Source organism: Myotis daubentonii, chromosome 1 (genome assembly GCF_963259705.1).
Source record: "Myotis daubentonii chromosome 1, mMyoDau2.1, whole genome shotgun sequence".
Lineage (NCBI taxonomy): Eukaryota > Metazoa > Chordata > Mammalia > Chiroptera > Vespertilionidae > Myotis > Myotis daubentonii.
This window is the reverse complement of record NC_081840.1, coordinates 72763934-72779841: the sequence shown is the minus strand read 5'-3', so window position 1 is coordinate 72779841 and position 15908 is coordinate 72763934. Positions and strand designations below refer to the sequence as shown.

The following is a 15908-nucleotide window of genomic DNA, read 5'->3' as shown; positions in this document are numbered from 1 at the left end:
TTTTTTAAATCTGATCATTTAATATAAATTTTAAATCTACCTGTAGACCCTCCCAAAATTCAGATAGCTCCACTGCTATTGACAGTGTACATTCAAATTAAATGTCACTCATAAGACCTTTCAAAAAGGCCACTTTCAGGGACAGGCTTCAAACCTAGTCTTACCCAGTAGTTAGCCCTAGATTATCTTGCATCCACTTTTGTATGTTTTCACCTCTGAGTAAATTACCTCAGTGCATGGATGGTCATCTCAGTGTTTGCCGTTCTAGAGTGTGCTCACTTCAACGCAAGGACCACAGGCCCTATGTACAGTGACAGGCGCAGTTCCAGCTTGTATGTAGCTAGCCACCTCTGCAAAGCAGTAGGGAAGCCACAGGTTTATATTCAAAATCGCTCTCCTTCGTTTTCCTCATTTTGGTACAATCCATGTTATACCAAAAGCAGTTTGTATCAAGAATTCTAAAAGTGTTTTCCTATTTTACCCGTAATTCCACTTCTGAAATCTATCTTAAAGGAGTAATCTTAAACTCAGAAGTGTTTTTTGGGCACTGATGTTACTTAAAGCCTGAATGATTCACTGTAAGAATAAAGTAGAAAGGACTTTCCTATTCAAGTCCAGGGGAATTTTTAAGTGAAGTAGGACACTTCCACGGGGTGAAATTTTATGTGGCTGTTAAATACAATGCTTGTGAATTTTGTGAAATAATATGAGAAAGTATGCATGATATGTTTAATAGAAAGAATACGGTGCACAAATTTCTCTATCAAATGAAAGTGTATACAAAAATAACATGTAAAGGCAACTCCTATCAAATTATGGAGGGCATGTGTGACGCAACAGCCGAGACACTAAAAAACAGGTACCAGAGTATGAAATGGAAATTGTCCTAGTCATGGTATCATAAATGATTTGTTTCCTGCTATTTTTTAGAAATTCTTTTTGCATTTCTTTGTGTTACCTTCATAATACTTTTCAGACTTTAATGCTGTTCTCCTCCCGAAGATGCGCAGGAACTTCATGTTTGGAGCTGTCTGCCCAAGGCTTCCTATTATACAATCGACCTAGAGTCAGAATCCACAGGAATGTTCCCTTTTAACACAACTTTTCTGTCTATTGTTTGAGACCCAGCCTTTCCAAACAAGTCTGAGAAATAAATTTATACTAAAGTGTTAACAAATTCGTCTTTGCTAATATTTTTCTCCTATCTAATAAAAGAGAAACATGGTAATTAGCCGTACCTCCGCTACCCTTCCCATTGGCTAATCAGGGTGATATGCAAATTAACTGCCAGGCAGCTTGAAGCGAACATGAGGCTTGCTTGCTTCAGTGACGGAGGACTCCAACGTACCCCGCCTGCCGCTGCCGGCCTCTGAGCTTGCAGTTTGAAACATTGTTACAAATATAGAAGCTAAACAAAACCCCAGAAACCTGCTTTCAGCCAGCCGGGATCTCAGAGCTGGAGTTGAAACAGTGTTTCGATTATAGAACCCAAACAAACCAGATACCTGCTTTCAGCAGCCGAGGCCTAAGAGCTGGAGCCAAGTCTCAGAGCTAAAGCTGGCCTAGAATAAAAAAAAAACAAAAAAGAAAAAAAGGAGCAGTTGGGAGCTTCAGTCACCCGCCAGCCTGAAAACAGCCCTCAGCCCCTCACCCAGACTGGCCAGGCACCCCAGTGGGGACCCCCACCCTGAAGGGTGTGTGACCAGCTGCAAACAGCGATCATCCCCTCATCCAGGCTGGCCAGGCACCCTAGTGGGGACCCCCACCCTGATCCAGGACACCCTTCAGGGCAAACCAGCTTGCCCCCACCCGTGCACCAGGCCTCTATCCTATATAGTAAAAGGGTAATATGCCTCCCAGCATCAGGATCAGCGGAGCCGAGAGGCCTCCTGGCACCGGGATCAGCATGACAGGGGGCAGCGCCCCAACCCCCCTGATTGGCCCTGCTCTGTGCGTGACGGGGTGGCGCCGCAACCTCCCCATCGACCCTGCCTTGAGTGTGACAGGGCGGTGCCCCAGCCCCCCAATCGGCCCTACCCTGAGCGTGACTGAGGGTGGCATCGCAACCTCCCGATCCACCCTGCTCTGTGCATGACAGGGGGTGGCACCCCAACTCCCCAATCGGCCCTGCTCTGAGCCCAACCAGGGGCTGCACCTAGGGATTGGGCCTGCCCTCTGCCACCTGGGAGCAGGTCTAAGCCAGCAGGTCGTTATCTCCCGAGGGGTCCCAGACTGCGAGAGGGCACAGGCTGGGCTGAGGGACCCTCTCTCCACCCTGAGTGCACAAATTTTTGTGCACCAGGCCTCTAGTGTGTATATATATATTATATATATATATATATATATATATATATATATATATATATATATATATATATATATATATATATATATATATATATAATATATATATATTCCTAAGGGGATCTTCTGGAATTAGCATCTTTTGATCAAGGGAAGGCTTCTAATGATGGCTATTTTCATGCAACCAAGGCAAGATGTTTTTAAATAAATAAATGGATTGCTTAGCACCCTATAAATCAAATCATACCCAATCCATCTGTATTTAGGCCTAGTCATGAGTAGGTGATTAATGAATATTTTTCATGCTAATGTTTCGCAGACCAAGGCTGCGTCTATAACCACATAATCATCACAGTGGAAATTCTGATTCGGCTGTGATGTTTGATAGGAGGGATCTCTGAATAGTGCTTTAGATGATTCCGTGCAAAGACTGTAGTCGGTGGCCCAGCTTTGCAAGTCTTTCCAAAAGTCCTAAAGCATGCTGGCATGTCCTCACTTGGCCCTGTCACTTTTGCTTAAATTTTTTCATGGAGAATGCTCATGATCATGGGACGTTAAGGTGAATTTCATCGTGGGCAGCTTCCCTCTGTGAAGTGAGTCAGCATCATGGGATTCCCCTGGGCTCAAGCTCCCTGGTGGGTTTATTTTTACACAACATTCCTCTGGGGAAAGGGGCACCACTCTTGATTGGAGTAACTCCAGAGAACATCTTCTTGGGTAGAAGGATGTTCCTCATTTTGCTCTTCTTTCTCTGGCTTACCTTTTTAAACAAATGGCTGTAGAATCTGTCTCCACTTACCTTTCCCATCTCCAATTTGGTTTCCTCCCTCCATCCCTCACTCCCCAAAATTACTCCTGAGATGACAAGTGACTTCCATGTCCCTAGAATCAGTGGTCACTTTTCTGTCTTCCACTTGACCTTTCAACAGTATTGCACAGAGCTGACTGCTCTTTCTTTCTTGCAATATGAGCTTCCTCTCAGATCATGTGATTCCATACTTCCACTTTCTCATTCCCTACCCTTTTCTGGCCTCTCCTCCTCTACTTGCACGCCTCAGGGTTTGTCCTGTAAACCCTTCTCTTCTTTGGCTACATTCTTTCCCTACCAATTCATCTATTTTTGTGGCTTTAAATACCAATTTTATGCGTGTGACTTCCTGATATGTTTTTCTATCTCAGCCATGCAGCCTAAATTGTAGACTTTTATATATAATGATTGTCTAATTGGCATCTCAAACTTAACATGTCCTAAATAACTCCTGATTTTCCCCCTCAGATTTACTCATGGCTTCCTTCTTTACTCTGGTCAAGTCTCTAGTCCAGTGGTTCTCAACCTCCTGGCCCTTTAAATACAGTTCCTCATGTTGTGACCCAACCATAAAATTATTTTCGTTGCTACTTCGTAACTGTAATATTGCTACTGTTATAAATCATAATGTAAATATCTGATATGCAGGATGGTCTTAGGCGAGCCCTGTGAAAGGGTCATTCGACCGCCAAAGGGGTCGCGACCCACAGGTTGAGAACCGCTGCTCTAGTCAAATATCTTCAGAGGGGGAACTTTTCCTGATCATGTTATTTAATATTATACAAGCCTCCTACTTCTGTGGCCTTATCTGACCTTTCTTCCCTAATCAGAGTAGTTCCAATTCCTTTGGATCCAGTTCCTTTGAGTCCAGTTCCTTGAATCTTGTTCCTTTGAATCAAAATCTAGACACAGGATTGGGAGGGAAAAAAGACATATGTAAAACTTTAGGCAATAACGAATAATAATAATAAAATCTAGACACAGGAAACTGTAGACCTGGGAAAGAAAGAAGGTCCATGTCTTGAGTTCTAGTCATACTATTACCATCCCAAAAGACCTATGCATTTCTATAATTCTTTACTCAGTATATTTCCTCTTTTTTGAAATTACTCCCAACTTTTTTATTCTCCTTGTCTGGCTGGCTAACTCCTCCTAACTTTTTTAAAAAAAAAAATTGAAACTTTTTATTATGGAAAATTTATAACATAAAATTAGTATATGAACCTCCTCCTCTTTGACCTTTGCAATTCAACTTATGTTATCTTTTCTGGAGAACCTTTCCTGGCCACCACCCAATCCCAATCTAAATTGGAAGCCCCTACCCAGTATCCAATGACATCACAGTATATTACAATTTTTTTATTTCCTCATCTCTTTGTTACTAGACACTTACGAGTATTTTTAGAGGAGAGGTGACCAAAAGCTCTGGTTAAATATTTTTCCCCAACATTTAACACAGTGCCATAGTTCAGATATTCAATAAATACTTTGAATGTATGAGTGTTTGTGTAACCCATACATATATTTATATGTGCATTGTAGGGCTAGAAACCAACCTGTCTCCTATTAGCTAAGAATAATGTATGCCAAAAGCCAGTCTCTGTAGAAAAAATGAAACTATCCACAAGATTTGAAGGAAGGAGATTAGAGAGGTGCATAGGAGGAGGTGCCTCTGCCTCCTTGTGAGGTATGTTTGTTCTGCACTAGTTCTAAACTCAGTGTAAAGTTAAGCCCCTCATTTGGTGTTCACACATTCACTCACAGCAAACACTGTGAGTTCAGGAGGCTTTGCTAAAGCAGTGGAGATGCCCCAGAGGCCATCCTTCTCCAAATCAATTGTTCTTCTCTCTTGCTACCCTTTTCTCTCTGTGTCCATCTCTTCGCCTAAAAGAGATCAAAATTCTTCTTCATCTGTTATGAGAGACAAGATTCCATTTCCCTGAAGCCAGATTACTGGATAACACCCACACAAGTCCTCATTTGGGGATGGTGGGATGCTTGTCTCCAAGAATTTATCAGATTTTTATTTCCACTAACGGTCATTTCCTTTCTAAGAATTTGGAATCTAGGGACATAAGTCACAAAATGATTTCACATGTGTTAGCAGAATGTAAATGAGAAGGGTAGGTGAATGGGAAGCATGAAAATAGACGTGGTTCTCCCTATCTGGGCTTAGTTCTCATGCTGGGATATGGGTGTCATCCTGAGGAATAGCCAGTTTGGTGGTTCAAGGCAACTGAAATGCCTGAGAACTTCTGTAAAATCAATTTCAAACTCTACTTTTGGAGTATGATCTGAAGAGGATTGGGGCCCTCAGTCCTTCAGCAGTTTTTTTCATCTATTTTTGAGAGACCAAAAGCAGAGCACTTCACCTGTCCCAAGCCAGAGGTTTTGCAGCATCTCTAAAAGGAAAATTGAAGATGCATTTGCCAGTTCCTGAAGAAAGATGTAGAGTGAGCTAATTACTTTTGTTCCTGTTACTGTTTTTGCTCCCTCCCCACCCCACCCCCCTTGAAGTTGGATAAACAGTGATCAATAAGGATTTCACACAGTCCCCAAGTGCATAGCTCAGAGCACAGAATCAGCAAATACATGTTCTTAGGAAGTCTAATTCCAAACTTTTCTTCACAGCAAGTGAGAAACAGATGGCAGTGGTGTGCAAGGAGTCTCCAAAGCAGTACCTCCAGCCTTTCAAGGACAAACTAGAGGAGTTCTTCCAGAAAGGTAGGAAACCCCAAAACATCCTTCATTCCACAATTTTTCTCTGGGGTCCCCTGCCCCCTGCATCCTGGCTGACCACCGACAGCTTCAGTGATTCCGTGAGTCCCTCTTCCCATGGTGGTTACACACTAAATGTATATGGAGTTGTCCCATAATTTTCATATCATCTTTCAAATCTGTCTTCACGTTGTAAATTTTAACATTACTTTTGTTTTTGTAAACTTTGGGAAGAAGACTTTGTCTTTGTCTCTTCATGGAACCCAAGAGGATCCTTAGGACATATTAACTGACAATGTCCATGCCAAGCGTAAGCAGTCATGCATTTCAGATTCACAGTCAGCCTGGGCAGGTGGATGGTGATTATCTATCTTCCTGGTTTTATGAGTGTAGCAGTTTGGGAACTTCTATTGTAAATTTTCCATTACTTTTCAGGAAAGAAAATTGGGTCCAGGTGAATGTCACACATCCAATCACTTGACACCCATCAGCCCTTCAGGGTTGGTAGATGGGAGTGATAGACACGAAACCCAGCACTTATTTAGAAAGTTTATTGAGTTGTGCTTCTTCCTCCATGATTTTGGCAGGAATAGGGAATTCTTGTTGATCATTGTTAGTGAATGTAGAAGTTTAATGCATTTTGGATATTTTCTATTCTAATTTCTCAAATTCAGTTTAAGATGTGAAACAAAAATAAGTGTGGGACATAACTTCCAGTAAGCTCCAGGAATGTAATATACAGCATGGTAACTATAGTTAATACTACTTTATTGTATTTGAAAGTTGCTGAGTAGATCTTAATAGTTCTCATCTCCAGGAAAAAAAAAAATTATAACTGTGTGGTAATGGATGTTGACTAGTCTTATTATGATGATCATTTCACAATATATACATATATTGAGTCATTATGTTGTATACCTTAAACTAATATAATGTTATATGCCAATTACATTTCAATAAGGAAAAAAAATAAGTGGTATAATTAGAGGGAGGTTTTGTGTTTGCTAGAAAGCCAGAGGAAATGCATGTAGGGACATTTGGGGATATGTCAATGTGCTGTTTCTATCTATATACAGTGGGGCCTTGACTTACGAGTTTAATTCGTTCCATGACGGAGCTCATAACTCAAATTACTCGTATGTCAAATCTTAAAGTGAACGAGTGAGACACGTGATGCTGGGTTGATGTTGTGGTGTTCACTGTGACGTTTGCTTCGTCAACTAGCAGTGGGGTATCTGAAGCTGGCTCATAACCCGAATTTTAGCCCGCAACTCAAACAAAAAATCAGCCAAGAGACAGCTCATATCTCGAAAAACTCATTAGTCGGGACACTCGTAAGTCAAGACCCCACTGTATATAAAAAGGCTGCTACCATAACGGCCATAACGACCTAACAACCGGTCGCTATGACGCCCACTGTGGCCAGCAAACTGGCTGATCAGAGGGTGGGGGCTGCGGCCAACCTCGAGGCCCCTCCCCTCTGCCGGCCTGCCCCTGATCAGACTCTCCCACCCCATCAAGAGTGGGGCCTGCTGGCCAAACACCCTCTCCCTTCATCCCACCCCCCACCCCCCACCCCCCACCCCCCATCCCCACCCCTGCCAGCCACAACCCGGATCAGCCACCACAATAGGCCCGCAGCCCCTCCCCCCTGCTGGCCCACCCCTGATCTCATCCTCCACCACAATAGGGGGCAGGGCTGGACAGTCAACCTCCTGCAGCACCTCCCCCTGGCCATGCCACCCCTGATCACACCCCATCCCAATAGGGGGCAGGGCTGGCAAGCTAACCTTCTCCAGGCCCTCCCTCCAGCTGGCCACACCCCCGATGGGCCCCCACCACCCTGATTGGCCTGCAGCTCCTCCCCCTGGCCAACACCGCCCCTGATCAACACCCCAACTCAAGAGGGGGCGGTGCTAGCTGACCTACCTCCTGCAGCCCCTCCCCCTAGCCAGCCACACCCCTGATGGGCCCCCACCATCCTGATTGCCCTGAAGCCCCTCCACCAGGCCAGCCCTACCCCTAATTGCCCCCCCACCCCAATAGGGGGTGAGGCTGGCCAGCCAATCTCCTGCAGCCCCTCCCCCCACCCAGCCCCACCCCAGATTGGCACCCCCACCCCAATCAGGGGCAGGACCAGCTGGCCAACCACCCATGGCTCCTCTCCAAGGCTGCTGGCCCCTGATTGGCACCCCCCACCCACCCCATTCAGGGGCAGGGCCAGCGGGCCCACCATCCACAACCCCTCCCCATGGCCGGCCCCACCCCCAATCAGCCCCCCAACCCCAATTGGGGACAGGGCCTGCTAACCAATTGCCTGAAGCCCCTTCCTCCAGCCAGCCGGACCCTGATCAGGCTCCCTGATTGGGCCCCGATCTGGGCGGACCGGTCAGCCAACCTCCCACCATCTCCTTCTCCAGACAGGCCCAGCCCCGAACCCCTCTGATTGGGGCCTGGCCAGCTGAACCCCACCCATGCATGAATCCATGCACTAGGCCTCTAGTTTGTTAATAAGGTCACATGATACCACACCATCAAGAAAGACCATTACAGGGTGAATCCATATAGTATGGACAGACCACCTTGAGGCTTGGCAGGGAAACTCAGTCCATGATTCAGAGGAACTCTATTTCCGCTGCTCCCTTGGTGCAGATATCGCTTCCCCCTCCTCCCGGGTGAGAGCGTGTTTGTGCTGAAGTGGACGTCAGAGCTTTCCCTGGAACACTGCTAAACCTTAGATTGATGGAAGTAATGTAGTCAGGCAAAGTGCCGTGAGAGCAAACAGTGATACTAACACTTATTTGTCTTGTGACTTATCAAAGTAGATGTATTGCTTTATGACTATGCAAATATAACCTCAAGGGGCTGAAGAAAAGCATTAAATACTTCCCTTTGCTGACCCCCAATTAAGAACTTCTGCTTTTGACATGTATGGACTTCACTTAAAATGAGGCTCATGTGTACTTAGATTCCATTTTTATTTTTAATTTCTATTATTCAATTTCTGGAATATTCTGTAATATTTGTATCTGGGTATTATCTGCCTATGTGCTGTAGTGGCCTTACTTTTTTCTCCTTAAATGAGCTTGAATCTTAAAACTTAAATTGTGAATTTTTTTGGTAGAAAAAGATAAATATGAAAAGATTTAGACCCTTGAATATCTTCTTTGGTGCCTTGGAAAAAGAATTTGCAAATTCCTTTGGGGATTCTGTGTTAGTGTCTTTCCTACTAGGTTTCTCAAGAAACATCTGGCCTGAGAGGAAACTGACTTGAGGCAAAGTGGGCCTTATGTCAGAGAGGTAAGGATATGGCCACAGAATGATGTTCTAAGAAAACCCTAGAAAAGTGGTTATCAACCCTGGCTGCACACTAGAATCACCTGGAGGAAATTTTTTAAATTTTGGCATCCAGGTCAAACTCTAGACCTACCAGCAACATCTCTAGGGGTGGGGCCAGGCCTCAGCGTTTCTACTCCCCAGATTATTCCAGTGTGCAGCCCAGGGTGAAAACCACTACTGTCTATCTTCATCCACCTTTCATTGTGTACTCAAAGATGATTACTCAGAGTTTGCTATCCGTTAGGGACTGCGATAAATTCTGGGAATATTGAGATGAATCAGACATTTCTTGCCATTCTCCCAAGGACCGTCTTGTTGGGGAAAGATCTAATTGAATAAAGGAGTCAGCTCTTCTTTAACCAACATAATGCAGGGGATATGGGAAGGACATTAAGAATAACCTCAGATCACAGTTAAAACAAAATCAGCCAAAACAAAGCACAAAAAGATTCTAAAGGAAAATTATCATCCTATAAAAAATTTTAAAATGTATAACTAAGTACTGCATGAATCTTAAAACATGTATAGTATTTTGTGCTGAAAAGAGCCACTCTTGAAACAGTCTATTACTGTTACCTCATTACTTAATTGAGTTGGTCAAAATCAATGTAGAATTGTACTGTCCAATACCAATGGCAGGCTCTAGCCACATGCAGCTGTTGAGCAATGGAAATGAGGCTAATCCAATTTAAGATGTGTGTAAGGCTAAAGCACATAGCAGATTTTGAAGACTTGGTGCAACAAAAAACCACATTTCATTTCTGATTCTTGGGTTGGTGATATGATAAAATTATAATATTTTAAACATATTGGATTAAAAACATAAAATGCTAGTATTAGTTTACCTGTTTCTTTTAGTTTTTAAGCTTGGCCATCAAAAACTTAAAATTCTATATGTGGCTTACATTATATTTCTATTGGAAAGTGCTAGTCTAGAAGACATGGTCCCTTGACCTTTCTCATCTCATTCTTTCACTCTCCTCTTCACTCTTTTATTCTACCTTCTTCATTGTGAATCCTAGGTTATGGGAATGCAGTTTCATAAGCTAGCCCCTCCTCACTTTTGCTCTGGGTCGGGCCATCGTGTGGCTCTCAGATGGGGTGCTTAACTGAAAAATATGCCAGCATGCAGCTTCACCTGACTACTCCTCTGTGATTCAGGAGTGAGTGGGGCCTGGCCAGGTTGCAGGATATACAAATGGAATTTTTATTTTATTTTTGCTTCTATGGAGTTCTAACTAGTAGTCCCTTTCTTATGTTGATATTTCACTGACTCAAAGAAAATATAGGGTTTTCCATGCATAAATAAATATGCATTATTCACCCTGAATAATAAAATTTTAGTGGCAGTTATATAGTTTAAGTATAGTATCTCATCTAATATGCAATTCATTGTAAGAAACATTATTACAAGTATTACTAAGAAAGAAAAATTGCTGGCAATTAAACCTCGATGTGTGATTGTAGGATGTATTGTAATATCATAAGTGCTAAAATATGAAAATTTTGTCAATTTTGAAGTTGATGTAACATGATTAATTAAACATATAGAATTAGAGAGGAGGGATGCCTAACACTTCTAGGTTAAGTCAGGGAAGACTTTCCACAATGACAGTGATAACCAAGCTAACATTTGGTGAGTGCTTCTGTATGCCAGACACTATGGGAGATCTTCTTTCCTATTAGTCCTCATGACAACCCTCTGAAGTAAACACTATTATCTTCCTGTTGTACAGATGAATAAATTGAGGAGGAGGAATTCTCAGCTGACAAATTCTGAAGGGTATTCCAGGCAGAGGAAAACACTACGAATCTCAGGATAAAAGACACGACATGTTTGGTGAATGGCAATTGACTTGGGGTAGCTAGAGTATAGGGCACATGGGAAGAACACAAGACCAAAAGGGAGAGAGAGCCACAATATGACTTGCTAAAGAATGCGAACTTTGTCTTACAAGCAACACAGAGCCTTTGAAAAATAGCATGTGTGGGGGTGACATGGTCACCTTGGGCTTTTTTTGTTTTGGTATGAGGGATCATATTGCTTTTTTGTTGTTAAAAATACATAAGAGCTATATAAGGAGTACTTGGGACAGTAAAAGACTGAAAGCCAGTCCATCAAGCTCTTCTGAACAGTAGTCTAGGCAAATGATGGTAAGAACTTGAGCAAAAGCAATCACAGTAAAAATGAGAAAGGAAGGGACATTTATAAAGCTTTTAGTAGTTACAGGACTAAATAACTCATTGGCAGTACAAAAACTTCCAGAAAAAAAAATGGTGGGAGAAAAGGATAATTCCTTTTTCTTGCTTGAATAACTGGCTGGATAGAGATGAGGAGGACCAGATTTGGGATGGGAAACAGTGCCATAAATTTGGACATTTTGATTTCATAGACATATGAGACACAGAGGTAGAGATGTTGGACTCATGGGAGAGCACTGAGTGAGACTTTAGAGGGTAGCAGGCATGAATGAGATAACACGAAGAAAGCGTGTAGAATGAGAAGTTCCTCAAGAGTATCTGAGCATAGAATGGAATATAATGACTATAATTGAGAAAAGATACTTCCATACTTTCATAATATTTGGAAAGTTGGCAGGAAGTGGCTACTTTTCTATTTAAGGGTCTGATCACTCATGAAGTCTTAAGCAATTGTGTTCTTTATGCCTGAGAAGTCGCATACAGACGTTGTGACTCAGTTGATTCACGATCAGACTAGCTTTTACATGAGCTGCAATTCAGTTCTAACAATCATGATGATTTAATTTTTCTTCTGTAAATCATATCCTGTTTCCACACACAAGTGGAAGCGATGTGTTTATCCTTGTCTTTTATCATCATTCCCTACTCAAAATGCCCTTAAATAGTATTATTCGACAAAACTGGGGTACTTGTTCTTAATAATTTCATTTCCTGCGCAGAACCGAAAGCAGTTTTAATGGCACCACTTCTCAAGAGTGGCACTCTCAACAGCCTCTGAGCCCTTTTCCTTACAGGGTTTTCCTCTTCCACAGTAGGCTCTTGTTGACACCAGTTTGCAGCTCAGCGCAGAGGAGCTCTGGGCAGGCATTATGTGAGCGCATGTTTTCCCACCCTCAGATCAAACATGCTCATAATGATATGGCCTTCAAAAATGTGATGCTCACATTAAACGTCCCCATAAACATGGCAGGGATCCTGTAATTGAAAGAAGGCGCAGAGCAACTGATTAGGTCCCAGGTATAGATCTTGTAGGTGGTCTTTTCATGCTGTTAAATTGGTCATTTGTATTTATGGCTTTGGCAGGGAGGGCTGAAACCTAAACTGGTGCTAATACCAGCCCTCTCCTACACTTGGCCTTATCTCAGTCTCCATTAATTTTATGTGGCATCCATGAATGGAACCAAATCAAAACAAATTTGAATGAGCCATGCTGATCCTAGTTAATCAAACTATCCTATAAGGTTCTTTGAACCGCTGAGATTAGAGATATTTTAAATGTCAAGAAACTATTTTCTAGTAAAAAGTAAATAAATTTACAAAACTAAAAACAAATAAAACAAGAACTCTAATTTCCCACATCGAATGCAAAAAGAATGATCTCAATGGCCGAATACCCCATGAAAGCTGGTACTAGGCCTATGTTTCCTACATTTATCATCCCAAATAACAAAGGTTCAGCCTTGGCCCATGAAAGGTGTTAATAATTATTTGTTAAATTAGTGAACAAACAGCCTGAGTCTTGCAAAGTTCCTGGAGGGTATTTGTTTTACTTTGTGATTTTCCTACTTAGATTCTTTTAGAATTGGGAAATCATGCCAGAACCTGGTGAGATGCATTTTTTGGTCTATAATGCATGTCTGAATATCAAAACATCTATGTTATAGATATGCTTACAATCCATTCATCTATGTTATAGATATGCTTACAGTCCTTACATATATATAATTGATTTTAGAGAGGAAGGGAGGGAGAGAGAGAGAGAGAGAAATATCAATAATGAGAGAGAATCATTGATCGGCTGCCTCTTGTATGCCCCCTGTTGGGGATTTAGCCTGCAACCCAGGTATGTGCCCTGACCAGGAATTGAATTGTGACCTCCTGGTTCATAGGTGGATGGGCCACATTGGCCAGGCTACAATCCATTCTTTTTTTTTTTTTACAGAGAGAAAGGGAGAGGGACAGAGAGTCAGAAACATCGATGAGAGAGAAACATCGATCACTGCCTCCTGCACACTCCCCACTGGGCATGCGCCCGCAACCAAGGCACATGACCCCGACCGGAATCGAACCTGAGACCCCTGAGTCCGCAGGCCGACGCCCCATCCACTGAGCCAAACCGGCTAGGGCTACAATCCATTCTTAATAAATACTTAGCTTAGATTAGATTGACAAAGACCATAACTAAACCTCTAAACCAGTGATGGCGAACCTTTTGAGCTCGGCGTGTCAGCATTTTGAAAAACCCTAACTTAACTCTGGTGCCGTGTCACATATAGAAATTTTTTTATCTTTGCAACCATAGTAAAACAAAGACTTATATTTTTGATATTTATTTTATATATTTAAATGCCATTTAACAAAGAAAAATCAACCAAAAAATTGAGTTCGCGTGTCACCTCTGACACGCATGTCATAGATTCGCCATCACTGCTCTAAACTGTAGAATGAAAGCAGGCTATTAAGTAATCTCTTCAACCCCCAAAATGTAGGAAGAAAACTATCTGAGTTATCATGTTCAAGTGATCTGGACAGTGTGACCTAGGAGAGGAAGTAATTCTTACATTCTTTAAAGAGCTTGTGGAAGGAAGGACTGTGGCTGCAGGAATGAACACTCCGTATGGGCCAAACAGGATTCTTGTATTCCTCACTACTACTCAACAAAAGTACCAGCAGGGATGGCTTCAAATCACATCAGATGGCCAAGAATTAAGATAATCTGTTGTGATCTCTTGGTCACTGAAGTAACAGAGGAGTAATCTTGGAAGATGGAGAAAGCTGTCTTATCAGAGGTTTATTATGTAGATTCTTATCAGAAAGAGTTAGTTTGAATCAGTTGTTTTTATTTGTTTTTTCCTCCAGAAATTTCTATTAAAAGCACATCACACACACACACACACACAGTAACCAGTTTTCTCTCTCTATTCCCATCCCTGTTCTCTTGTTTCTCCTCCAGCGCCCCTCCCTTTTTAGCTTTAATTTACTCCATTTTTCTTTTTAGACAAATATCCAATAAATTGTCTATTGAATAACTCTAGTTCTCTTTTTTATTCTCTCCAATGAAAAGTTTGGCAAAAAGAACAAAAATGCCTAAATTATTTTATGTTTGTATAATCTGACATAAATACCTGGAAAAAGTAGTCCTCCCCCCTCCAAAAAAAACCCCCAAAAAACCCCTACAGGTCAGTCTCACTGTAGTTTATTTTTCTTTTAATTCTCAACTGAGGATATGCTTTTTTGTTGATTTAAGAGAGAGAGAGAAAGGGAGAGGGAGAGACACAAAAACATCAATATGAAGAACATCAATCAGCTGCTGCTTATATGTACCCTGACCCAGGATTGAACTCATTGTAGTCTTAAATTTTTTAAATAAAAATTACAGCCCTCACCAGTTTTGCTCAGTGGATAGAGCATCGGCCTGCAGACTGAAGGGTCCCAGGTTTGATTCCAGCCAAGGGCATGTACCTTGGTTGCAGGCACATCCCCCGTAGGGGGTGTGCAGGAGGCAGCTGATCAACGTTTCTCTCTCATCGATGTTTCTAACTCTCTATTCCTCTCCCTTCCTATCTGTAAAAAATCAATAAAATATATTTTTAAAAAATAAAATAAAAAGTACATTTCACAACCAAATGGAGTTTATTCCCAGAACTTAAGGATAATATAATGTGATATTAGGACGTCTATTAATATAATTCATCACTATTAATAGCCCTTACAAGAAAATTCAGACCTTTAGATGTAAACATCTCTTTAGATTTTTTAAAAGACACTTGACAAAATTCAATATCCATTCTTCATTTAAAAACTCAATAAAACATTAAATAACATCACTTTATATAATAAAAAATAAATATGTCACAGTCCCAAATTTATAACTCATATCATAAACAAAATCTACCTAATACATAAGACCTCATGGACATCATTTTTTAAAAGACCAACATCCAATAGGAACAAGTAATATGTTTAAAAAGCATCTTTTAATATCTTTAAAAAGCATATCTCAAAATAGAAGTACAAAATAAATTACATTGAAATTTCATTTTTCATCTATAATATTGGCAAAATTACAAAAGTTTGATGTACTATATTGGCAATGCAATAGGGTAAACTTTACTTTTTATATTGCATGTGAATTGTTACAATCTGTATGGAGGTCAATTTAGCAATATCTATTAAAGTTACAAATGCATATGCCTTTGACTTGGCAATTCTACTTCTAAATGCATACCTTTATTTATGCTCCCACATGCAAAGTGATTTATGTATCATGTTACTTATTGTCACATTGTTTGTAACAGCAAGAGATTGGAGACAACCTAAGTGATCGTCAATAATGGAATTGTCAAATTATGGTGCTTCCATATGATGGAATACTAAGCATCTGTTTTTAAAAAGAGAAAAGAATGAGTGTAGTCTTTATATATTGACAGGGAAGAATCTCTAAGATGTATTGTAAGTGGAAAAAAGCAAGAGTCAGAAGAGTGGTATATTAAGAAGAAGGGAAAAATTGGATGCTACTTAATGAAAATCTCTGAGG

General features: G+C 41.3%; 1 protein-coding gene across 2 annotated transcripts in view; it reads left to right on the top strand.

The window, feature by feature from the left end:
* Positions 1 to 15908, top strand: part of FMN1 (formin 1) — a 302227-nt gene that overhangs the window by 182902 nt on the left and 103417 nt on the right. Inside the window, exons 13-14 of one of the 2 annotated variants that reach the window (XM_059705574.1) lie at positions 5744 to 5836; positions 13861 to 14241. In XM_059705574.1, coding sequence (XP_059561557.1) covers positions 5744 to 5836; positions 13861 to 13913 — 146 coding nt within the window. In that variant the 3' untranslated portion in view covers positions 13914 to 14241. Of the gene's footprint in view, positions 1 to 5743; positions 5837 to 13860; positions 14242 to 15908 lie in introns of those variants that run through there. The other variant, XM_059705564.1, reaches the window with a different exon arrangement.